Source organism: Myodes glareolus, chromosome 16 (genome assembly GCF_982192425.1).
Source record: "Myodes glareolus chromosome 16, mMyoGla1.1, whole genome shotgun sequence".
Lineage (NCBI taxonomy): Eukaryota > Metazoa > Chordata > Mammalia > Rodentia > Cricetidae > Myodes > Myodes glareolus.
In genome coordinates, this window is record NC_142041.1 from 8,155,901 (window position 1) to 8,180,014 (window position 24,114).

A 24,114-nucleotide genomic window follows, 5' to 3' on the forward strand; every position below is an offset into this window, starting at 1 on the left:
TAGGTTTTATATTTATATTTATAATCTTAACATTGGTTTAAAGTAGCTTTATTTTGTTTGTTATGCTGTAATGGCACAATTTGTTGAACACACTTTGCTTTTATCCTTAGGTGACGTTTGAGGTCTCTGTTGAAAGTGACAGCGTAATTATGAAGTCTACTTCTGTGCTCCTTACTGTGTACTTTAAAAATGATCTGTTTGTGCTGCAGTCCTGATTACTCTGAATCCCTAGTAACTAATGAGAGTAGACAGTAGATGTCCACATTTATTTTGTAAAGATGGTTCTGGATGGCTAGTTCTTTTGTGTACCCATGTGTTATTTCCAGTGAGTATTTCCTGTTCTGCAGAGAGAAGCTTCTTAGGTCTACGCTCAGATTTGCATTGACTCTTTACATCAGTGTGGCAGAATCAGGGTCTCGCCAGTACCAAGCCTTCCATCTCATGACAGTGGTATATCTTTTTATCTAGGACTTTAAGCTATTTCTGCCTTTTTGGGGCATGGCATGCATATATTTTTGTTGGGTATTTTTTCTAGATATTTTATGCATTTTGATACCTTAGTAATTCATGTTAAGAATCATTTTGTGGTAACTGTAGTGGTGTGTACTGTATATTCTAAGCACTTGGGAGGGAGAGGAGGAAGGATGGTGAGTTTGAAGCCCCTAAGGGTAAATATAGTAAGACTTTTTTTTTTACACCGCAAACAGCACTGAGTAGGTGGTCCTTTGTAAACTGTCTGCCTACTATGTATGTAATGGTCCTGGGTTTGATCCTATAGCACTACAAGAGGATAGAAGGAATCCCTTCTGCCATTGTGTGCTTTTAACGTATAGACATAGAACTGATACACATATCTTTGATCATATGGCCTTGATAAGTTCTCTTTCAGTTTCAGTAGTGTATGTATAAATGTATATACACTCACATATACATATAATATAGCCTATGAGATTTTTCTATGTAAACATCTCATTACTCAATAGACGGATTCTTCATTCTTTCCAGTCTTAGAGGAACTGTTGTTGTCTAGAAGGGATAAATGCAGACATTCAGTCTTTTTCTAGCAAGTCAAGTGTAGGGGTTACGTAGATATCAGTATCACATTGTGGGGATTTATGCACTTTTAGTTGAAGAGTTTTGGCAGATCCCCCTTCTCTCTTCAAGCCCTGTTTGATCATGTTGAGCTATCATTTACACATGATTTTATTTGCTAATACTGTACACATGGTTTTATTACTAATATTGTACACATGGCTTTAATTACCAATGCTATTCACATGGCTTTATTGCTGGTATTGCCACATGTCTTTATTTGCCAATTTGTGCTCACAGCTTTATTTTTAATATTTTGTTGTTGCTTTTGTATCTGCTCATGATGAATGCAGGTCTATAATTTTTAATTGTTTTTCTTTTATGCTGAACCCATTTCTCCTTACCTTCTTTCCCTTGCTACTAATTTATGATTAGAATTTATTATATCCTCTGCATTTATTGAAATTAAATGTATGATTTTTTTTGTTGGTAAATTAGAACATTCTAATTTACCCTTACATTTGAAGGGAAATCCAACCGAGTAATTTTTTATATAAATCCCCAATATTAAGATTCTTTAGAGCTATTGTTATTTTCACACCTAGGTATGCCTTATTGAGTTTATTATGTGCACTTTTTTCTTTGTAAGATTCTGACCATCGCAGACACCTGTGCAGGGCGATACTGTTTGCCACTGGGCATGTGCTTTCTTTGTCTCCATGCGGTCTTCTGTTCTTCCCTGCTCTGTAGTGATGCCTTGAAGTAGTGCTTTGCTTTGTTCAAATTGAACTTATTTCTTTGTGTGTGAAACACAGTGTTTATTTTCTTGAACTTGTAAGATTTATTTTGGCTTTGGCTGATTAGTCTATCTGTGGCCAGTGCACAGAGAGGCCTAGAGTACTTGGCACGAATCTAAGACATAATTGTTGACAGTTTCTATTGCCCTCGTAGCCGTCTTAGTAGATGTTTGTGCCAGATGTGGTGCAGTGTTAACAATTATGGCAAGGCTGATGTAGAAACAGGCATCGGTGAGCATAGACTAGGAGCGCATAGCGAGGTGCCGCCCAGTGGGCTGCAAAGAAGGGCCGGGGTCCAGAGCCGTGTCCTGGAGTCTTTTTATAAACTAAGGTAATAAGCTGAGCTCTTTCTTTCTGGGCTTATTCTTTTTTTACTCATCCATCTCAAATGTCTCACTGTTCACCAAATAATTCTTTTTTTTAATATTTATTTATTACGTATACAATATTCTGTCTGTGTGTCTGCCTGCAGGCCAGAAGAGGGCACCAGACCCCATTACAGATGGTTGTGAGCCACCATGTGATTGCTGGGAATTGAACTCAGGACCTTTGGAAGAGCAGGCAATGCTCTTAACCTCTGAGCCATCTCTCCAGCCCTTCACCAAATAATTCTAAAAATTATTTGTGTCTTTATTAGCACGAATGCTACACTGTAGATAAAACCAATATAAGAAATGCAAGTAGCTCAAGAACAAGAACCTTGGTCCACACTCATTTCACCTCGACAATGATCTACCTATGATTTGTGTACAGCGAATCTCCAGTTCTTTGAGCACCACCTTATCACTGCCCTTTCTTTGTGTCAGGTGACTCCTGTGCTCCGTCCTCGCTTTCAGTTTCCACATCTGTTACTTGGTGAGCGGTGGCTGATCCTGGAGTTGATATTGGGAGCCAACCATCAAGAGGCTCGCTAACCCTCTCTTTACATTCTCTGATGTCGCGAAAGCAGTTGAGAATCTTGGAAAGGGTGTGCTCCCATATGGACAGGAAAATCCACGGGCTTACGTAGATCATCTTTAATGTGCAGTTCAATAAAGCCCCTTTCTCCAGCTGCAGGGGAAGCCAGGAAGTGGAGTGTCTGAACACACAGGTAGAACCAACAGCACAGTGAATCCTTAAAACCTTGGCATCCACAGCTGATAGTCCTTAGGTCATAGCCCACCTAAGAGCAGAGAAAGCAAAGGGTGATGTGAGTGAACCGGGAGGGCACCGTCCACAGCATCCTTTAGTGACCCAGGGCACCGTCCACAGCTGCCCTTAGTGACCCAGGGCATCGTCCACAGCATCCCTTGGTGACCCAGGGCTCTGTCCACAGCATCCCTTGGTGACCCAGGGCACTGTCCACAGCATCTCTTGGTGACCCAGGGCACCATCACAGCATCCCTTGATGACCCAGGGCTCTGTCCACAGCATCCCTTAGTGACCCAGGGCACTGTCCACAGCATCTCTTGGTGACCCAGGGCACTGTCCACAGCGGCCCTTTATAAAGCCCTAACCTGGTGTTGTCACTTGTCTCCCAGAGAACTATCCTCTTTCTCTTCCTACAAGAAGCATTTCTTGTTTTTAGTCTTCTTCACTTAATAAAAAGAGAATGAAGTCCACTGAAGCCTGCTGCTCTGTCTACTCTACTGTGTTGCCAGTGTGTGCTAGAAGCACCTTTTCTTGTCTTCTGGTCTTCTGACCAAAGCCTACAGAGACTAACTAGGACCTGAATGCGCTGGGCTCTGTTTCTTTGCTCCCTGGAGGATCGTCTTTCTAGTACGTTTCAATAGGACATCTAGTTCTATGAATTGATGTGTTTTCCTGAGCTATAGAAGCAAATTATACCAATACTGGTACAGAGCAGAAAATTGCTGCTACTTACCACGTGATGACGGTGTGTCAGACCTTGGCTTGAATCTGTTCTAATATCTGATTTCATAGTCATTGTGTCTCTTTTCATAGAGGAGGAAGTGGAAGGCTAGGGAAATAGTGGAGCTGGAGTCTGGATCCCAGGGCTGACCCCAAAACTGCTGTGGCCGGAACGTATTCGACTTAGCCCACTCGTGCCAACTTTCACGCCAGCCTGCTGTGTTGGCTTTGTGAAACAGAACCTAGATCACGGGTTCTTATTGAAAAGTTCTAGTAGTTCCCCCAAGTTGTTGAGAGTAGGTGTGACTCCCGGGCAGGAGGCCTCCTGCTGCTCTCTCTGGCCGTCCTGCCTGCACCCTTGTTACAGCCCTGTCCCCAACAGGCAGTCACTCTATACACGCTTGCTCAGTGTTTGCACAGGGAACTTCTGCATCAGCTCCACGCTCGCCTTTTTCTGGCTGACGCCCGTGCATTTCAGCAACCAATTCCCCCACCAGTTTATAAGAAAGAAATTGTTATGGCCCGTTTTCAGTATGTGGGTTTGCTTAAAGTGCAGCAGAGTTCCTCTAGGGTCCCCCCCCACCCCCCCCAACTGGCAGCTGTTGCAAGCTTGCCTTCAGAAAGTCACAGGTAGTCTGCTCTGTGACAACCTTGGTCAGAGAAGGGGCGGTCTCAAGCCCCAGACTATTAATAAGGCTCTGTGTCCTAAACCAGTAGGCTGGGGAAGGGGGCAAGTCCTGACCTATGGGAGGAGAGGACGAATTACTTGTGAGCCGGAGATTTACATAATTTAGCCACTGTGCCTTTTCCTGTGTGCCGTCCCTTTCTGTCCAGTAACTTATTAAATGACTTCATTTGCGCTTTTCTCTTCAGCTTGGCATCGTCTCCCTCAGGTTTCCCCTGCTCTTCCTTCACCAGCTTCCTTTAGGCCAGCTCTGCTAACCCCGTTCCTGGACTCACCATATTCTTTAGTACTCGAATGGTTTCTTCAACAGATGAAAGCGCAGTCAAGAAAATTGTCTCCAGCTGAACTGAGCCCACACTGCTCTTCTACTTGCTAATTTGGATAAATCCCCAAAGCTTTCCAAATGTTTCTCAACCTTTCTCCATCTTCATAGGAAGAGGATACTTATGTCAGATTATTGAAAACTGACTTCAACGTGACTCGATAGGTTCACAAATATAGTTACCAGGTTTGGTGACGATGAGGGTCTCTGTATAGAATCTCTATCCTGTTTAATGGTAAGGGCACCGATGGTAGGAACAGAGACCAGATGAAATGGATTTTATCCAGAAGAAAAGTGGAGGTGGAGCTGGCCCCAGATGTGCAGGGATCATTGACTTGAATTGTCTCCTATGAACCTCTTTCTTCTGCTTCCTGGCTCTCTGTGGGGAGCTTAGGAGGGAAGCAACTGGAAGCAGTGAGGAGAAAAATAAGCAGGGCATCTTCAGTTTTCCTCAGAGCTAGACTGGCTACTTCTCTTGGTTGACTTGGACTAATGTCCTTCTGTGATCTAGACTGTAGAGTACCCCCTGGGATGGATTAGGTAGGCAGTGCCAACCATGCAGTCACTGGTACAGCCGCTCAGCTCTGCCGCTGTGGCCTGGAAGCAGCCATGGCCAAGAGAGCCAGAAGGTGAATGGAACCGTGCACCAATAAAACCCGATTATGGCCGCTGCAGTTGAATCCCCCATAAACCTCACATTATGAAATGTTTTTCTCTGACTTCCTTTTAACTGTTCTAAAAGTGAAACCATGCTTAGTGCCTGACTCATACCAAAACCCAAACAAATATCAAAACCCAAGCCCAAAACTTTGGAACTTGGTCATAGTCTAGTTTGGTTTAGAATACTGCAGAGGCTAGGGGTTACTGTAGCGTGGATAGCATGTGTTTTGGTATCCGGTGTTAAGCAGCTTCCTGGGCAGGCTGGGTCCTCTGCATTTGGTGGTGTGCCAGTATTGAGCTTGAAAGCAGGAGCTCAGCTCACAGGAAGGTAGGTGACACTGGGATGAACACACACCGATGAACATTCCTCTGTTATCAGTCCAAAAGGACACGGAGGTGAGGGCTGGCTGTGCTGTTTTGCTTTTGATATCTTAAGTTCTCAAAAATGGCACGTTTTGGGGGATTTCTTAGGTTTGTGCTCTAGGCAAGAACATAGAAATCCTGTTGATAAGTATCAGAGCTAAACAGAATTCTAAGAACTTGTGTGCTTCATAGATATAGAGAATTGTTCAGGTGGACAGGTCAAGTCCATTGGGTGTTAGAGAGTTTAGACAGCATGCTGCAGGTTCCCCATTATCTTCTCGGGTCCTGTCCACAGGAAACTGTTCAGTAGTAATAGAAGAGGTATTCCTGGCACTCTTTTGTCCACATTCTGTGTGTGTGTGTGTATGTGTGTGTGTGTGTGTATGTGTGTGCAGAGATGCTTCACTTATTTGCAAGGTTTCAAATTTCCTTTTTATTTTTAAACATGACTCAAAAGAATGGGCTAAAATTATTCATGTAAATACTGAAGTGTGTAGTCATCTGATGAGTCCCCCCCCCTTTTGGGTTTCCTATTTTTAAGTTCCTTTGTAAGAGTTATGAGTATTTTCTTTTTGAAGCTAAGATTTGCCAATTTCCATTAGATGATTCCAGTTTAAAAGGTGGATATTTTAAGTAGTTATAAAGAGTGGTTTGTATCAGTTAGCACCCGAGAATTCTGTACATTGGAAATCCAATGGTGTAATTTTCCCAGCTGGCTGTTTGTGTCCTGCTCTGTCTGTCTTTTCTCTGAGTAGCGAGAGTTTCATTGCCTTTCAGTTCCTCTTCCTTGGGTTGTAAGTTAAGTAGTTGCCTGTTTGATTCACAGGATGGGGATTTAGAGTGTTGCCTTTCTGATTCACTACTGTGGCACGGGACAGGGATTTAGAATGTTGGCTGAATAAATGAATGAACTGAGAGGTGGGGAAGATCTATGGACGCCATTTAAAATTTACCATCCGAAGAGTTATGTTTACATCCTATAATAATCCATGCTTGTTTACAGAGCTGATCTGTGTTGCCAGTTTGACTTTGATGGTGACCCAGCACTTTTCATGTAAAGCAGTATTTTTAGCCCGTTGTTGTCATGGTATCATATTTAAGCACCAGGATTTTGACTGAGCACGTGTTAGCACGTGTGGGTCTTGTATGAAGCCTCAAAACTTGTATTTTGCATCTAGTCAGTTCTTTGTGGGAGTTAGGCTCTTGCTGTGAGGATTAGGGCAAAGTGAATTAGATCAGGAGTGTGGGACATTTTTGAACATGGTGGCTATGTGGGTCATAACTTTGATTCATGATTGGGGTATGTTGGGAATTGAGCGCACACATAGATGGACATGTGTGATAACCAGGGTCAAAACTGTGTGCATGTTTTGTTTTCCAGATAATTCCACATTGCTTTATCATTGGATTGAGACAAAAGAATTTTTATTCTGTTTTAGATTTTTGTGGAAATAAGGTGTGAACTGTGCAGTGAGGTTTAAGGCACCAGGCCCAGCATGGGCTAAGCCTTTGTGAGTCTCAACCTGAAGGTTGTGACCCCCCTAGGGGACAAACACCAGATATCCTGCATATCAGACACTTAAAATATGATTCATATCAGTAGCAAAATTAAAGTTATGAAGTAGTAACAAAATAATTTTATGGTTGGGGTTCACCACATCACTAGGAACAGCATTAAAGTGTTGCAGAGTTAGGAAAATTGAGAACCAAAGGCTTTTCTAAGGTTTCAGAACTGTGATCACAACCAGCAGTTCTGAGTATTTCACCAGTGAGAATATAGAAGTCAGAAGAGGCAGGAACCTTTGGGGACAGATTTCTATGTTTGTTAAGGAAAACAAGAAGTAGTTTCAGAACAACTATAAACTGATAATTTCAAAGTAAATTCTGTCGGTAAAAAGTATTCTAAGGTGCCTCACAAGGCATCTGTAAACATCTGGAGACAGGATGTTTATCAAGTTCAGGATGCGGAAAGCGTAATTTTGTTATGTATTTGGTAGACATTACACATTGAGCAGGATTCAATCTTGATATTTCTCAGCTTTGCTGGAAATTTTGGAAATGCCCTGGGGTCAAAGGTGTGTAGGCCTAAAGCTGTGAGTCCAAAACAAGAGCCTTGTCTAATGGTCTGAGAGTTTGGAGGTTGCTCAAAATGGTTGACAGGTGTAGCTATGCATCCTGACTTAGGATGTGATTACTTGGTTCTTTTGACATAAGATAGCTCATACAAGCAGGTCCATTCCATCCTGACAGATGGTCAGGATTTGTAAGTGTACTTTTGTTCCTTCTTTTGTAATATGAGGTCACCTGGGGAGTAGTTGTCTTCAGGATGTTGGTCTAGGGTAGCTTTGCTGCCTAAACAACAAAATGCTAATGACTTGATATCTCAGTGTTGAAACAATTAACAATTGGAGTTGTCCTTTGTATCATGTTAAAGAAGTCTTTTGTTACCTTCTTTTTCTTTTGTATTGGGGTATAAAAGTATATAAAAAATTAAACACAGACAATTTCAATATTCACTGGTATGCCCTCCTGGCACTATTCTATGGTTTCTGTTTTATTATTTTTCATGCGTCTTTGTATTCTTTACTTAGATGTCTAAAGCCCCACACCACTACCCTGGCAAGAGGGGTTTTGTTGAGGCTGGTCCCCGACATATGGTGCCCAATGTGGGGCTGTTTGGTAAACCCCCAAACACACAAAAGTGTGGCCAGGCACACAGGGAGTACGTAAAAAAATGCGCCGAAAAATTACACTACAGATAAAAATGTCGGAAATAAATTGTAGATAATAAAAAAGGAAAGAGAAAGGTGGGACAAAAAATTCGGGCATAAACCTGTAAATAGCCATATATGTGGGACAAGGAAGTGGTATTTAACTATCTGTGCAGTTGCTTGGGTGTATTTTGATAGCAACAGAAGCTGAAGTGGAGCAGAAACAAAGGCAGAGATGTTTAGATATTTGTCAGCATCAATCACATGTCCAGTGTGATTCCATTGTGGAATCCGGTGTGAACTTTAAGACTAGCGTGTTCAGGTAATGTTTATTAAAGTCAGGTTATGGCACAACACTCTGCTACATCTGGTCCCCGGAGCAGAAGTGGATACAATCAGTGGCCTGGGCTGAGTAGAATATGGGCTTGAGCAGGTTTAGGATCATTTGCAAATCAAAGTCATTGTCAAGAATAAACTGTTAACTAGAAGGATTTGAAGTAAATTGTTCTTTTTTTCTGTTTTGTTTGTTTTGACTTTGATTACTTTTAGTCTCAGGAAGTGACTGGGATGGATGATATGAATGGTAAATGGTTCTTAATGAGTACATTAAGTGGTGGAGTTACTTTGGGAGTAGGTTTTCATAGTTTATGGCTTTGGCCGCAGTGGTTCTGCATATTTACCTAGAGCAATAATATGCAGTCATGGATAATTACCCCTCCTTATCTGAAGTTTGGTTCTAAGATCCTTTGTCACCAGAAACTCAAGCCCTGTATGTAAACTAGTGTTGTATTTGCGTGTAAACTACTCATGTCCTTCCCAATGCTTCAGATCATCTCTAGATTACCTGTAATGTACCTCTAATGCTGTCGTAGTCAGGGTTACGATGGCTGTGACGAAACACCATGGCCAAAGCAACTTCGGGAAGGAAGGGTTTACTTGGCTTATACTTCCATATCGCTGTTCATCACTGAGGGAAGTGAGAACAGGAACTCAAACAGGGCAGGAACCTGGAGGCAGGAGCTGAAGCAGAAACCATGGAGGGTGCTGCTTACTGACTTGCTCCTCATGGCTTGCTCAACCTGCTTTCTTATAGAACTCAGAACCACCAGCCCAGTGGTGACTCCACCCACAATGGGCTGGGTTCTCTTCCACTGATTAACAATTAAGAAAATTCCTTTCAGGTTTGTCTACAACCCTATCTCAGATGAGGTGGTCTCCTCTCAGATGACTTTAGCTTGTATCAAGTTGACATGAAACTACCCAGCGTAAATCTCTAATTCGATGTAAGTGCTATGTAAGTAGCTATATTGCATTGTTCAGGGAATAATGACAAAGGAAAAAATGTTTGTCCACATTAAGTACAAATGTAAGCATTGTAGGCCTAAGTACATTTTCCATTTACTGTCGATTGAATCCATGGATGTAGAACCTGTGAGTTAGGAGAGCTGGCTGCATTTCCAGTGGTCTTGTAAGAGAGTTTTCCCAGCCGTCTTTTTCATAGTAACGCAGTATAAGAAATGCCTGGTTTTCTACTAGCAGCAGAATGGATTTGCTCTGCTTGTTTGTCACTCATACATGTTCTCGTATGCAGACCATGAAACTACACCCTGGTTAATTAGCATGATGGGAGCATAGAGCAAGCATGTGAAAGATACATTAGGTGGTGTTGTTTGTATGAGACTAAGAGCAGGCAAAACTAACCTAGGGTAAAACAATAAAAACAGAAAAATCTACAACAGAACAATGGATCATCCATTGAGGGCAGGGGATGGTGAAACCAGAATGGGACTGCTCCCGAGTGAAGTCGGGTCCTTGTTCTAGGTCTCAATGGATATTTAGCAATGGCAGTGAACATGTTTGTTAAAATGTAGGCAGTAGTACTCAGACTAATGCTCTTCATTACATGTGAGTTTTACACTAAAAGCTATCAATATTGAACTATGTGACATATAAACTGGTGTGTGTTAATGTGTGTGTTGATATGTACAGGTGTTTACAACTTAAATTGTTTTATTCAAATAATATCGATTAAACAGTGAATCCAGAATGATGAGTGGTTATAGTGAAAGCCATGCAATAATCTCTTCACAACAGAATCTAAGTGTTAATTGCACAGTTACTCAGTTATTCATTATAAAATTATCGCAGCTTTAATTGCATATTTGGAAACTTAATAAAACATTTGGGACATAATCTCATTTAAGTGACGTCCAAGTCATTTTACTAGCTATTTCTTATGTTGAGCCTAAAATATGTAAAAGCATGTTTTCTAGACATTTATGTTGTGTCTCTTAGTCTGCCAGTGTACTATTGGAAAGTCCACCTTCGGAGTTGGGTAGGACGATTAATCCTTCACTTCCCCTGCGGAGCACAGTCTCTTTTCTATCTGAGATTCCTCAACATCCCGTCACCTTCTGCGTTTAAGACCGGCACGCTTAGCACTGGTTTCCTTTGCAGTGCCTAGTTCTGCCTGCTCCAGGCAGGCAGATGGACCTGCAGTGGGCAAGGACCGCCATGCACCTCCCGTGGTCGGTCTCCTCTGGCCCTGTCCTCGGTGCCTCTTCAAGGCTTTTGCTACTCAGGCGTTCCCGGGCAGGGAGGGGTCTGTCCTCTGTCCTCGCAGGCTCCTGGCTGTGTCTCCTCTGCCATTTGGTAAGATTGGCTGGCAGGTTGTAAACCAGAGACATGTACCAAGTGCTGCCTCGGTTCTTTGGAACCTTTACCATGACACACGGTTTCTTTCAGCTGCCTCAGACCCACTCCTGACGGGATAACCTGGAGTCACTTGTGTGGCAGTGTGGCAGTCAGCCCTTCTGGGTGCAGACTGAAAAGTGGTCCGTACTTGCTGCTTCCTGGTTGTCCATGTTCATCCACGGAGAAATGGATCTTTCCAGAACTTCAGGCTGCGTTGTCTGTGTAGTCCCTTCCCTGCAGTCTTTGCTTCATGCTTCTGCCTGCTCTGCACTAAGGGGGACACTGGGTTATTGCTTGAGTGCGTGTCCTCTTGGGGACTGAAAGTCTCTTGCAGGCACCTATATCCTGTGTCTGGAATTCTTCCGGGCCCTCATTTTCATTTGTTATTCAGTTAGAGATCGGGGACTCCCATATTTATTGTAACGTGGGAAGAGTTTTCAAAAACCCAATTTACAACCTGGCAGTGGTGGCACACGCCTTTATTCCCAGCATTCGGGAGGCAGAGACAGGTGGATTTCTGTGAGTTCAAGGCCAACCTGGTCTGCAAAAGCTAGTTCTAGGACAGGCTCCAAAGCTACAGAGAAACCTTGTCAAGAAAGAAAGAACACTCAATTTACTGCTCTTTAGAAGTGTGTACTCCGACTTTTGGCACAAGGTTAAATTTCTCTCGAAGATAGGTATGTAGAAAAGTTTGCAATTCATGTGGTTTGAGGGAAGGGCTCCTGGAGTTAGGCAAACTGTGGCGCATGATGGGGACATCTCTGCTGTTGGTCTCACTTCAGATACTAGCCATGGTTTGGACCCTCTGGAGGGCATTGTGAGTTCGGACTACCTGACCTCAAGTTTCTTGGCCCCTGCAGCCACCTTTGGGTTCAGTAAGTCAGTAGCATGGGTGACATGCTGTGCTCAACCAGTCTGTTTTTCACGGTGAAAAGGTGGGAACAGAGGCAGTGAGTGGAGAGCACACGGAGCGGGGAGTGGAGAGCATGCGTGGAGCGGGTGAGTGGGGAGCATGCGCGGAGCCGTGAGTGGAGAGCAGCAAGGAATGGTGTGTAGAGAGCACGTGCGGAGGAGTGAGTGGAGAACACGCTTGAAGCACTGTGAAGGTCTCCGGAAGTTAGGCTCGTTACCTCCAGGATGTGAGTGCCCCTGCATCCCTGTTTTGCAGTATGATGTATTGCCAACTGTGGGGACTCAACCAGCCTTTGGAATCCAGGGGTGGTGGAGGTCGCTCACGGGTTGCGTTTGGTTGTGTTCCTCCAGCTATCAGAACTGACGCTCTGTGATCCATAGCTTCCCTCAGAATTCACAGTAGGAAACTGCTCAGTGCCCAGAGTCCTTAGACCAGTGGTTCTCAGCCTTCCTAATGCTCTGACCTTTTGATACAGTGCCTCATGTCGTGATGACCCCCAACCATAAAGTTATTCCATTGCTACTTTCTAACTGTAATTTTGCTACTGTCATGAATTGTAATGTAAATATCAGATATGCGATTCCCGAAGGGTTCACAACCCACACGTTGAGAACCAGTCCTTAGACAGAGATGGCATTTCTACCAAGCAGGGCATCCTGGCATAGAGGCAGTTCTCACTGTATCATTTTTATATTTGTTTGGGGCGTGTTTTCATGTGGATGCAAGTCTCCCTCCCTCCTTCCCTTCCCTCCCTCTTTCCTCCTTCCTTCCTTCCCTTCCTCTTTCCTTCCTCCTTCCTTCCCTCCCTTCTTTTTCCCTCCTTCCTTCCTCCTCCTTCCCTCCCTCCCTCCTTTCCTTCCTTCCTCCTTCCTTTCCTACCTCCCTCTTTTCCTCCCTTCTGTCATTCCTCAAAACTTTTCCTGTCCTGGGCCAGCACAGAACTTGCATCATTTAAAATGTCATATTAATACCTGTTCTGTGAGTAATTGGCCTGGGGAGGAGTTATTCCTCAGCGATGAACTCTTCTTTATTGAACACTCTCAGCGGAGAACTGCTTGTCCAAAACTGATCCATGAAGCGTTGTTTGAAGAATTAACCAAACTTTTCAATGTAGATTTGGTAGTAAAAAAGGGGTGTATGGTGGTGGTGGTGCTGGTGCTGGTGCTGCTGGTGGTGTTAGTGGTGGTTGTGTGTGTGTGTGTGTGTGGTGTGAACCTGTGTTCTGGTCTCTTTTGTCCCCTCTGAGGTGGTGAATCAGCATCTCTATCAACCCAGGTGAATGCTAGGGTAGTGGTTTTTATCTGAAGATTACAGAGGACAATTAGTTTTCAAGATGGAAGGATGAATGGAGAAGGGAGGGCATGAGGGAAGGAAGGAACGAGGCCCAGAAGGCAGCCTGGGCCTTGCTAATACTGCATTTTAAGCTGGGCTGATGGAACTCCAGAATTGGGTGTGTTTTCTGGAATTCTGTCACAGAGCAGTCTCTTGGCATTCTTCCAGCCATGATGCCTCTCTCCACAGCCTCAACCAGGAGAGCACAGTTTGTTTCTGGCTGCTGTAATCCATAGAGGAGGCTGTGCAACTCCTTCCTGGCCAGCCTGGGGAGCAACTCCCCATCTGCCTGAGCTGGAGCTGTGGAAAACTGGTAGTGGCTGGGTGAAGGCCCTAACCTGTGCTCGGCAATCACTGGACTTCATTCTTCTGCCTTAGTGGTTTGGAGAACTTTTTCTCCTGTGAGTTTGAGAACCATTACATTGATGGAGATGAGATGAGGAAATCTGAGCAACTTGACAGTGTTTTGAATGTGCTTCCCTCCCAGTTTAGGTACAGCAAACACTTAAGCATTGAATTAATTTTTAAACTTTTTGACACTGGACAGCCGGGAGGCAGGCTTTGTATCTTTTGCCTTCAGAATGTATGAAGTCCTAGAAGTCTTCTGCTCCTTCCAGGTTGACCAGAGGAGGGCGTGGTTAATCCGCTACTAGCCAGCATGAGAGAGGGAAGTCATTCAATGTTTCCAAAAAAGTGTAGATTGCCTTTTAGGTGCAAAGGGAATGCTCAGGACTGAGTGACATCTACCCCTCTGTACCTGGCTTCACAAAACTTACGTTCCTGAAGCCGAAGAAGATTGTCTTAAGCCATCTAATTCCCCGGATGTGCTGACTCTTGTCAGAGCCTTTAATAGAGGAGGGAAAGGCCTCCTTGAGGCAGAGATGTCAGTGTAGACTGAAGAGGAAACAGTGAGTCAGGGGACAGAGCAGTGACTGCACGTGTGGTGTGTGGTGGCAGCACCGGGACATTCCGGGAACAGCCTGGGCAGAGGGCAGAGCACGAGGCCGAATACAGAGTAGGAAAGTGGCTCTTTTTTTTTTTTTTTTTTTTTTTTTTTTTTTTTGTGGCTAGACTCTTAAGCAGCTCGGAGGAAATGAAACAAAGCTGAGGTTAGAGAAGCTGTCTGGAGCCAGCGCAACTGATCGCCCAGGCCAGCTTGAAGAGCTTCTATTTCTTCTACTTTATATTTTTATCTTGAGAGTAGTGCGGAGCCGCTAAGGATTATTATTATTTTCTAAAGAGCTCACCCATAATGTAATCAGGTTAAAACACTACTGTGGCTGTGTAACGCCATGACGTTACGTTAAAGTAGTCAAGACTGGTGAGTGAGAATTTGGGTTTGAATGGGAGAGAACATTTTCTCTCCCTCTCCTGTCAGAGCATACACATGGATTAAGAACTGTCACCGAGACAGATGACCAGTTCCCTGCCAGAGGGCTTAGTGGGTAAAGTGCTCGCAAATGAGCAGAAACCGTATGAAGGCGGAAGGGAAAACTGATTCTCCAGCGTTATCCTTTGGCCTTCACCGGCACACAGGGGCACTACAGCTCAAAAACTGATGAGCATGCCCGGGGAGCCCCCATCTTTGCATAACTGTAGCCCTTTCCTGGTAGCCAGGTGGGAAAACAGACTCACGGACCTTCAGGAAAAGGATTGAGGGTAAATTCTAAGCTTATTAGAAGTGATGCATGACTCTGACCTTGCAGAGGAAGGAGGGTGTCAGAGGCCTGCTGAGTTGCAGGATAGCCTTTTACAGGGCATTTAGGAGACCTTACCTGGATTGGTAGCCGAAGGGGAGAAACACAGTAACCCTGCAGACAGTAGCTGGAGTGAGCTGGAGGAGGGCCGAGGACCAAGCTTAGAATTTTTCATACTTCACAGTCACGTGGTAGAGAATGACCCGACCAGGAGAGTGGAAATCAGAAAGCCCGGGGAATGGTGGAAACGACAGAAGAGTCTGAAGACAGGGCGGGAAGAAACGGGGAGAGGGAGAGAATTCTGCTACGAGGTCAAGTAAGTTGGAGCCAGAAAACTTTCCACCTGACTTGATGATGTGGGAATCACTAGTGTGACATTGGAGAATCTGGGCCGGGGTGTGCTGACGTCAGGGCAGTGTAGACTTTGTAAGTTGTGAGCAGAAAGTTACAAGTGAAGTGAAGAATTCTCCTAAGAATTGTCGTGTGTGTGCGTGCACTTGCGTGTGTGCATGTGCAGGTGGCGGCGGGGGGGGAGAGGAGGTCGCTCATTGATTAGGAGCACTCACTGTTCTTCCAGAGGACCCAGATTCAATGCCTAGTATCCACAGGACTGCTCACAGCTGTCTGGAACTCGAGTCCTAGGTGATCCAATGCCTTCATCTGGTCTCTGCAGGCAGCAGGCACATATGTGGTGCACAGACATACATGGAGGCAAAACACTCATGCTCATATGTATATATACATACATATAAATATAATTTAAATGTAATATATAAAAATGACTTCACACACACACACACACACACACACACACACACACACACACACACACGGATCGTACCTGTGAAGAGAAGAAGAACCCCAGAGCAGGGCTGGCCGTGAGGAGGAGTGTTCGGGAAGGCCCTGTGGCAGGAGGCACAAGCAGAAAGCTAGACTGATGGTCGGCTCTTGGGACAGTTGCCTGCTGCTGCTGGTTAGGTTTCTTGGGGAGTAAGGCTCGAACCTGATAGAATGGACTTAAGGGCAGAGAAGTTTGAGGCATTTTTGTAGACGTGGGGAAGTTGTAATGAGTCCATCACCGCTGTGGCTGCTCTGGCCATCAGCGAGGGAGAATGGCCAAGGAGCCTTTCATGCCAGACAGACCAGGGCTGGGAAAAGATGGAGCAGCAAATGTGGCCAGGAGAGGACTTGAATGGGGACTCAGGTTCGGAGAGGTGGGGAGGCAGGTGGGAGTATCAATCATGTGACTATAATGAAACAGCTAATTTGATTTATAAAGAGGTGAAGTTTGTTGTAATGGTTCTAGAAAGTTCATCACCAGGTTGGGTGTTCCTGTCACTCTGAGCCTCTAGAGAGAGCAGCCAACCATGGGGGCACATGGTGGAGCGAGCAGCGGGCCTACTTTACGAGTCAGGAAAACTGAGAGGCCAGGTGGATTCCTGCTTTTGAGATACACCCCAGTGACCCGAGGAGAGGACTGCTTCCGAGACTCTGCTTCCTGAAGGCCCCACCTCCTCTCGGCATTACACTGGAGACAGGGGTCGGATCAGCTGGGGGGTATCACCCACACTAAAAACACAGCTAGTTAGGGGAGTAGAAATAGGAGAGCTACGGAATCCAAAGCAGTCAGCGACCAGAGCTAAAAGAGGCTGTGCATTCTTGTTCTGTTCCTCTTGAGCCGAGGTGATTTTTCCACAGCCAGGGGAGGAGCCGGCAGTGTTATGTTTTTCTCGGTATTGGCAGCATTGCCTTGGTTTGGTTCCATCTTACTGGGTGTAGAATGATGCTGCTTGATCTTATCGAGGTTCTATAAGTACATGGAGGGAAGCTAATTTTGGGGCAGATGTGTTTGTTCAAGTAACAAACTTTACTGGTTCTGGGGTGCCCTGTTGGCACCATAACACAGTTAATGGAGCAGAGTACGTGCCACGGGATTTCGATTTGGTGTCTGGATGCCCGCAGGGCTGCAGAAATACCGCAACAGGAATGCAGATGTGCCTAGAAAGGTGACAGGGTGAGATCCCAGCAAGGCACTCTAGTAGTGGGTGTTGGATCTGGCCTGCAGGAGGAAGGCTTCCTGGGGTGAAAGAGGGAGAGAGAGAGTCTCTCATTTTGCTCCAGGGCTGGGCATTGGAGCCATTTGATTACAGCTAGGATTGGGTGAGGTCCTGGGGAGGGGGCACTGATGATGCAGCTGGTGCTGGGGTGTGTAATTGCATGCTGAAGGCCCTGAGGAACAGGGTTATTGTTGCCTGGCTTTTTTTTTTTTTAATGGGCAAGGAATTGAAAATCTTGCAGTTGGTAAAACAAAGCTGTTTTCCCCTTTATGAGACTGAGAATATAAGGGATCACATAGCGTTCCTTTTGCTTATTTCTTCATTAGCATACATTATCATGCATAGTCTCTGATTTCTCAGTACTTGAATTCAGGGTGCACTGACCAAATCCAACCTTCTAGTTGCCCCTTCACGACTGCTGGCTGATTAGCCACTCTCTGCATCCGGCTCTCAGCAGTGGTTCCGGTGTGTGTTTTCTTGACCAGCAGCATCCAGTCACTGGGAACCTGTGCAGACCTACAGAAAAGCGGGCTTGGGTGAGGAGAGTAAGAAGCTCCAGGTCATCCTAACAGTAGGGCTGCTGTTGTGGAGAATGAGTGGCTGGGGACCAGCAAAAGAAAGAGGCCAGCACTGACTTGAGAGGCCTCGTGGATTTCTACCTGGCAAGTGTTTAGTGACAGGTGCAGCCCATGGCTCGGTGGATGTGGATCTTGGCTCTCGCCGTCTCAGGTCCCATCAGGTTGATATTAATAGTCTCTAAGTTTCCGTTCCAGGTTTGTTCCCGCGTGTAGCCGGCGAGCTCTTCCTCCCAGCCGCTGCTGCTTTGATAGTGACTGTCAGCTTAGTTGTCTGTGGTGCTGTTGATTTGCCATGCACAAATCCAATTTATTTAATAACGTTTAGAAGTATTCTCCTTTACCAAAAATGCTGCTAAAATTACAGGCAGTTTCTTGCAATTCCGCATTCACTTCCCCTGCAGTAAATATGTAAATGACTTAAAGCCATAACTCTGCAGTTTTTCTCCCTTTACTCCACTCACTGAACAGATACTCTTTGTCAAATTAGGGAAGAGAGACATTTTGTAACAATGCTTATCGAACTGTTGAGGAATATAGAAGGAGGAGGAGGAGGCTGACTGTTTTAGTCAGGGTTCCTATTGCTATGAAGAAACACCACCACTGAAAAGCAAGCTGGAGAGGAAAGGGTTTATTAGGCTTCCCCAGTGTGGCCCATCTCTGAAGGAATTCAGGACAGGAACACAAGCAGAGCTGGACCCTGAAGGCAGGAGCTGAAGCAGAGCCCATGAAGGGGTGCTGCTTATGGACTTGCTTCCCCTGGCTTACTCAGAGGACATTTTTATAGAACCCTGGCCCCCAGCCCAGGAATGGCCCCACCCACCATGGTCCGGACCCTCCCCCATCAATCCCAAATTAAGAAAATGCCCTACAGGCTTGCCTGCTGCTCCTGGAGGCATTTTCTTTCTTTTGTTCTTCCTTCTTTGTATTTATTCATTGTGTCTTTCACATCATACATTTCTAGCCCAATCATTTCCATGTCCGTTTGTTTTCACCCTCTCCACCCCAAAATAAGATAAAATTTGAGAGAAAAAAGAAAAATAAACAAAAAAGGGATCTCATCATGGAAACTGTAGCATGATACAGTGATACAGTGAACCTTTTTGTCCATATGTCTTACTTGCAGGTGTTCATTGCAAAGAATCCTTGGTCTGGTTCGAGGCCTCTGGTTTCTGCCACACTATCAATACTGGGCCCTCACTGGAACAACTCATGGATATCCTGCTGTTGCCCTGTGCTGTGGAGATCCTGCAGCTTTGGGTTTGGAGGGCCAGTCGCTTCATGTGCTCCAGCAGATCACCGACGGGGTGGATGTTGGGCTGGGTCAACTCATAACCCTGGTTCTGGGATTGGGTAATTGAGACTCCCCTCTTTCAGATGACTATAATGTGTGTAAAACTATCCAGCACATTAACCACATACGGTGTATGGTCATGGTTGGGATTAGTCTGCAAGGAATAACCGGATGTGTAGTATTTAGGCTGGCCCTGATTGAATGGCTGTGATTCTTACATCAGTTAATTGATAACTGTCTTGTAGTTTCTAACGAGGTTCTCAGGAGCACCTCGGCACTGGTTGTATTGGAGATGGCTGGGATTATAAAGAGGATGACCCGGGAGTGAGGGAGCAGATTTCTACACTGGTTCTGTGTAATTCCAGAAAATGTGGCGTGGATGTCTCAGCAATTGTGTGTGTGTGTGCACAGGTGTGCGTGCCTGATGGATGGCAAGATCTTTTTCATAAGCAGAGAACTGATATGCAGAGGTGTGCTGGCTCCCCAGGATGATAGAAGCTGAGACACACCCCCCATCTCGAAACCATACCAGACCAGGGTCTCCTAAGTGTGGTGGCCCTGTGCGTCAGTCGATTGTGGCATGGTCTTGTGGCCCTGTAAAGTGTTTCTTATCATTCTCATACCTTCCAAACAAAGAAGCTTCCAGAATAGATACCTGTTTGTTTCAAATGTTGTTTGATAATATAGTGTTATGATAAAATGGTAACAGTTATCCGAAGGCCGTCTTTAAGTCTGTCCTAGGCAACCAGGACACAGGTTGGTTGGTTCGGTGTTCCTGTTACCTTCTTCACCCTGTCTCCTATCGAGAGACCGTGAAACCTTGAGTCATTGACTCTTCAGAGGGTTTAAATGCTTTATTTGCTCATAAAGACTTAAGATGGAGAAGCCGCTTTGAAAGGCTGCTGCTTGCTCTAGATTCTGCTTGCTCTGAATTCCCCTTATTAATTAGAGCTCCAATGAATTCTATAAACTGCTAATCTTAGAACCGTTTTTTAAAAAGGACATTAAAATTGGGACTATTTCATTTCCCAGAAGGGAACATTGGATGTGGGATTTCATGGTCTCTGTCCAGTACCTGTTTTGAGGTAACCCCCTCCCCCATTCCTCCTCTCTTTCCTTCCCTCCCATTTCTTTCCTTCAATGTCCCACAGCCCTCTCTTGTCTTCCAGTGAAATATTTTTTTGTGCTCTGGCTTTATTTTTGCTGTTGGAAGGGTTATTCCTGGGATGATAGTGTTGTGACTCAGGATTCTAGAGAATTTCTTGTCATTCATGATTTGTCTTTCTTCAGACAACTTGCCTAAATAGTCTCGCAGGCTTTTGATTAAAATTCTGAAGGACCAAAGGAAGCTGGCTTTGGGCTTGGGGCCACATGTGGGCTTCTTGCTGAATGACTAGGTGTTAAAGTTGAGGCTCTGACATCCTAGTCCTAAAAAAGCCACGCAGTAGGTGGGGTGGTTGGTGTGTTGCCCTGTGCGATGTCCAGCTGCGTTGTCTTTCGGAGCTGAAAGCTGTAAGAGATAGGGACCACCTAGCAGGGACTCCATCCCTAGTAGGAAGGGCTGCAGGGTCGCCAGGAGCGCTGCCCCGCCTGAGTGATTAGCAGCATGTGGCCATGAGGAAGGGACCTCTAAAAATAGCTGCTGAGCAGTCAGGTCGAGTTTCAGCTCTGGAGCCCTTGGCCAGGACTGGTAGTGCAGTTCTAGCAGGAAAGGGCACGCTGGGTGGCCCACACCTCCTGGGAGCACCTCAGTTTTGTCCCTTCAGTGTGTTTTATGCACGGATTGAAGAAATCGGAATGGCTGAGGATAAAGGTATATGTCTATTGTTTGGATCGAAAGGGGGTTTAGAACTAGCTGACGCTGTTCTTGCTTATTTTCAAGGGGGCTCTGTTCATCTGTTCAGATGTTTTTGGCTAAGTGCTTTGTGCCTCCTGCATTGTCTTTCCTGAATTTCTGGAACAGTCGGCTTTTCCCAATGGCTGGGTTTTAAGGGAGTAATCTGTCTTTAATCTAAATAGGTTTTGCTGTACTAACTTAGACTCTCGATATAGTCTTCTACCACAAATCACATTTTATAGGCTTCTAGAGTCTGATATGTCTGTCACAGTGGACCTAATGAATTGTGTGTTCAGATTTCTTGTAAAAATATGGTAAACAAGGGATATGTAAGTCTCATATTAGTGAGCATGCTTGGTTCGAGCAGCCTTACCTTATATGGAAATTGACCTACTTCATGTGAAGCAGAGGGTAAATGAAAAACAAAATAGAAGGCACTAGAATTTTGTTTCTTAAATTGATGCTTTCATTTTCTTAATGTGTCAAATTTGTTTTTTTTGTGTGTGTGTATCTTTTTCTCATTATAAGCAAAGATCATCTTTTTGTTAGTGTAAAACGTATGTATCGGGTAGGTATATAGAAACTCCATAGAAGGAACTGTTGTTTTAAGACTTTAAATGCTCAGTTTAGCACCAAGGTGAATGCCTGGCATAATGCCCACTAACAGTTACCAACGAATGGCTTGTAGTTTACTTAATGGCAAGTGAGCCACTAGCCTGCGTGCCGTGGCCTTTTGTCCCTAGCCCGTTTGGTAGAGTCTTTTCTTCTGACTGTTGGGACTGATGCCCGCATGGTAATGATCTGTCCCCACTGTGCGGGGACATTTTCTCATGCGGACATCCTTTTGATGAGGCAGCATGGAAGACAGTGAAGGCCACTTCACTTTCCATTTCAGAAGATGAGTCGCCATGTCCTTAACTCGAGGAAACCTCCTTGGTGACTGCAGTTTCTGGATCTGGAGCCAGAAAACAAGATGAAGACCGACTTAGATTTATTTTGATCTAAGAAGATAGCATCATGTGCTGGACATCCTTCCAGAATATTTTTGAGATAACATCCTGGGTTTGATTTTGTTTGTGGAGTTTAACACCCTTGAGAAGGGTTTGCTGTACCACACTTCCTTCACTTGAGTCAGGAAAACCGATCTGCCCCTGGGGACTAGGCACAGCACATTTACAAAGGTTCAGGCCAAGCACGTGGCGCATGTTCCAGAAAGGGGCTCCTAAGAGACGTCTGGGTCCTTAGGTCCTGCTTAGTTGTCTCCATGAGCACACTCAAAGGAAAGACTGTAGTGTTCTGGTAGAGTCTCCTATGACTCGGTGCTTTTATTCTTTATGGAACTAACAAGTATTAATAGTAATGAGGTTAATGATGCTACAGTATCACACTGCTTGACATTGTAAAGGGATAAAAGTATTTTTAACACTTTGCTATTTTAGTTAACAAGGAGAAGTAGAAAAGATGGTGACTATGGCCATGTCCACGAGCCGGTAAGACAAAGACCCAGTTTATTGTCATTTTAGCATTCATTTTAAATGAAAGTTTAATTTGAGATGTATTTCACGTTTTCGAAAGATTTATTTTTGTTTTTAATTATGGGTGTGTGCACATGAGTTCAGATTTGCATAGGGGCCAGGGACATTGGATTCCTCTGGGGCTGGAGTTACGTTGTAAGCCACTGATGTGGGTGCTGGGAACTGAGTCCAAGAGCAGTGCACACTCTCGATCACAGAGCCATATCTCCAGCACGTATGCATTTGTATGTTACATGAAAGTAAAATGGACTGGAGAGATGGCTCAGAGGTTAAGAGCACTGGCTGCTTTTAGCACTCACAGCATTGCTGAGTTCAGTTCCCGGCAACCACATTGTAGCTCACAACCATCTGTAAGGAGATCTGGTGCCCTCTTCTGACATGTGTGTATATATAATAAATAAATAAATAAATAAATAAATCCTTTAAAAAAGTAAGAAATATTTTTTTCCCATATAGCTTAGGAAAAATGTCTTCATGTTTATAAAAGTAGTGAGCCAAATCCCAACCACTGCTACTGAGTTTGTAGTACTCTATGACCAACAGAAGTTAACCGTCTTGACCCTTTTTTGGAATTTTGAAAATTCCAGTGACAGCTTATTTTGTATTATTTCAATGATTTGTGTGATTGCTCATGGCATATAAACATACAGGGAAACATGTTCCCCAACAATAAAATGTCCTCTCCCAGAGGACCTGGGTTTGGTTTCAGCACCCACATGGTGGCCCACAGCTCCAGGTCTAGGGAATCTGATGCCCTCTTCTGACCTTCGCAAGGGCCAAGCACTCAGGTGATGAACAGTGTGCATGCACACGAAATACTCACACATACAACAAAATACGTCTAAAGAAAGAATATCTTTTTAACACGTACAATCTCAATTTTCTTTCTGTGCAGTGCAGTGGAAGTACTTGGCTGCTTGAAGCCACTCATGTTCTTTTCCTAGTGTGTGTAGAGGCAGAAGGCAGATTCTGAGTACACTGATGTAGGTGGGAGTCATGGGGGTCAGCCCCTATTACACACAGAGCTTAGGACTGCACAGGTCATTTTCTGAGTTTTGCCCAATGTGCAAGGCTGATGTGGATGGATGCCTTCCTCTTTCTCCTGTACCACACAATGACTCCGTCCCCAAGAATTCAGTGGTTCTGAGGCAGGTAGTGCCCTATGTAAGGGATATTTGGGATATATGGGGGGGGGATTTTCCTCCCTTGGGGTGGGGGAAAGGGGCATACCAGATGACTTACCACATGAGGAACAGCCACACAGAACAAACAGTGTCCTGCTAAAGCATCTAGAAACACCTTCTGCAGAAAGATAGACAAGTTGTCATGAGGGTCACTTGTTGTAATGCTCTTGACAGCGTGGTGGGAAGAAACCACCATGCTGGGTAGTGTTGTGCTGTGTTGGTTGCACGGAGAAAAGTTTGCTTCTCCAACATGGCATTTGGAGGTATCAGGTAATTAAGTATATTTACTTGTAGTTGTGGAATATAACATCCTCTTTCTAAAGATAAATTTGCAGACAGTGCTTACTTTTTAAACACTGTATGGACTTTTATACCTGGCAGTGACTGTCATGAATGCTGTTTGCTTTGCCCATCAGAAGACTATTTCTCAGAGAGTGTAAGGCGTGCAGAGTGTAACAACACATGATAATGACAGTTGAACAGAAGTTTACAGAACCGTTTCCTGCATTAGGGCCAGTTGGCAGGCCCGTTTCCTGCCTCCCCACACCCACGCCTGGCTGGATCTCCTGGAGGAG

The 24,114-nt window shown here is 44.7% G+C and overlaps 1 protein-coding gene and 1 long non-coding RNA gene across 13 annotated transcripts in view; one reads left to right on the forward strand and one right to left on the reverse strand.

Moving 5' to 3' along the window:
- Asph (aspartate beta-hydroxylase) overlaps positions 1 to 24,114 on the forward strand; it is a 181,710-nt gene that overhangs the window by 11,497 nt on the left and 146,099 nt on the right. For 2 of the 12 annotated variants that reach the window (XM_087897067.1, XM_087897069.1), the window contains exon 1: positions 20,624 to 20,796. The exons of 3 other annotated variants lie outside the window; for them this stretch is intronic. In XM_087897067.1, coding sequence (XP_087753193.1) covers positions 20,781 to 20,796 — 16 coding nt within the window. In that variant the 5' untranslated portion in view covers positions 20,624 to 20,780. Of the gene's footprint in view, positions 1 to 20,608; positions 20,797 to 24,114 lie in introns of those variants that run through there. 7 more of the 12 variants (XM_087897071.1, XM_048420101.3, XM_087897074.1 and 4 more) reach the window with 6 other exon arrangements.
- LOC125390916 (uncharacterized) lies at positions 21,419 to 23,660 on the reverse strand. Its single transcript, XR_015735174.1, has 2 exons — positions 23,598 to 23,660; positions 21,419 to 21,775 (listed from the first exon to the last, which is right to left on the reverse strand). It is a non-coding gene; the product is annotated as an uncharacterized LOC125390916 (long non-coding RNA).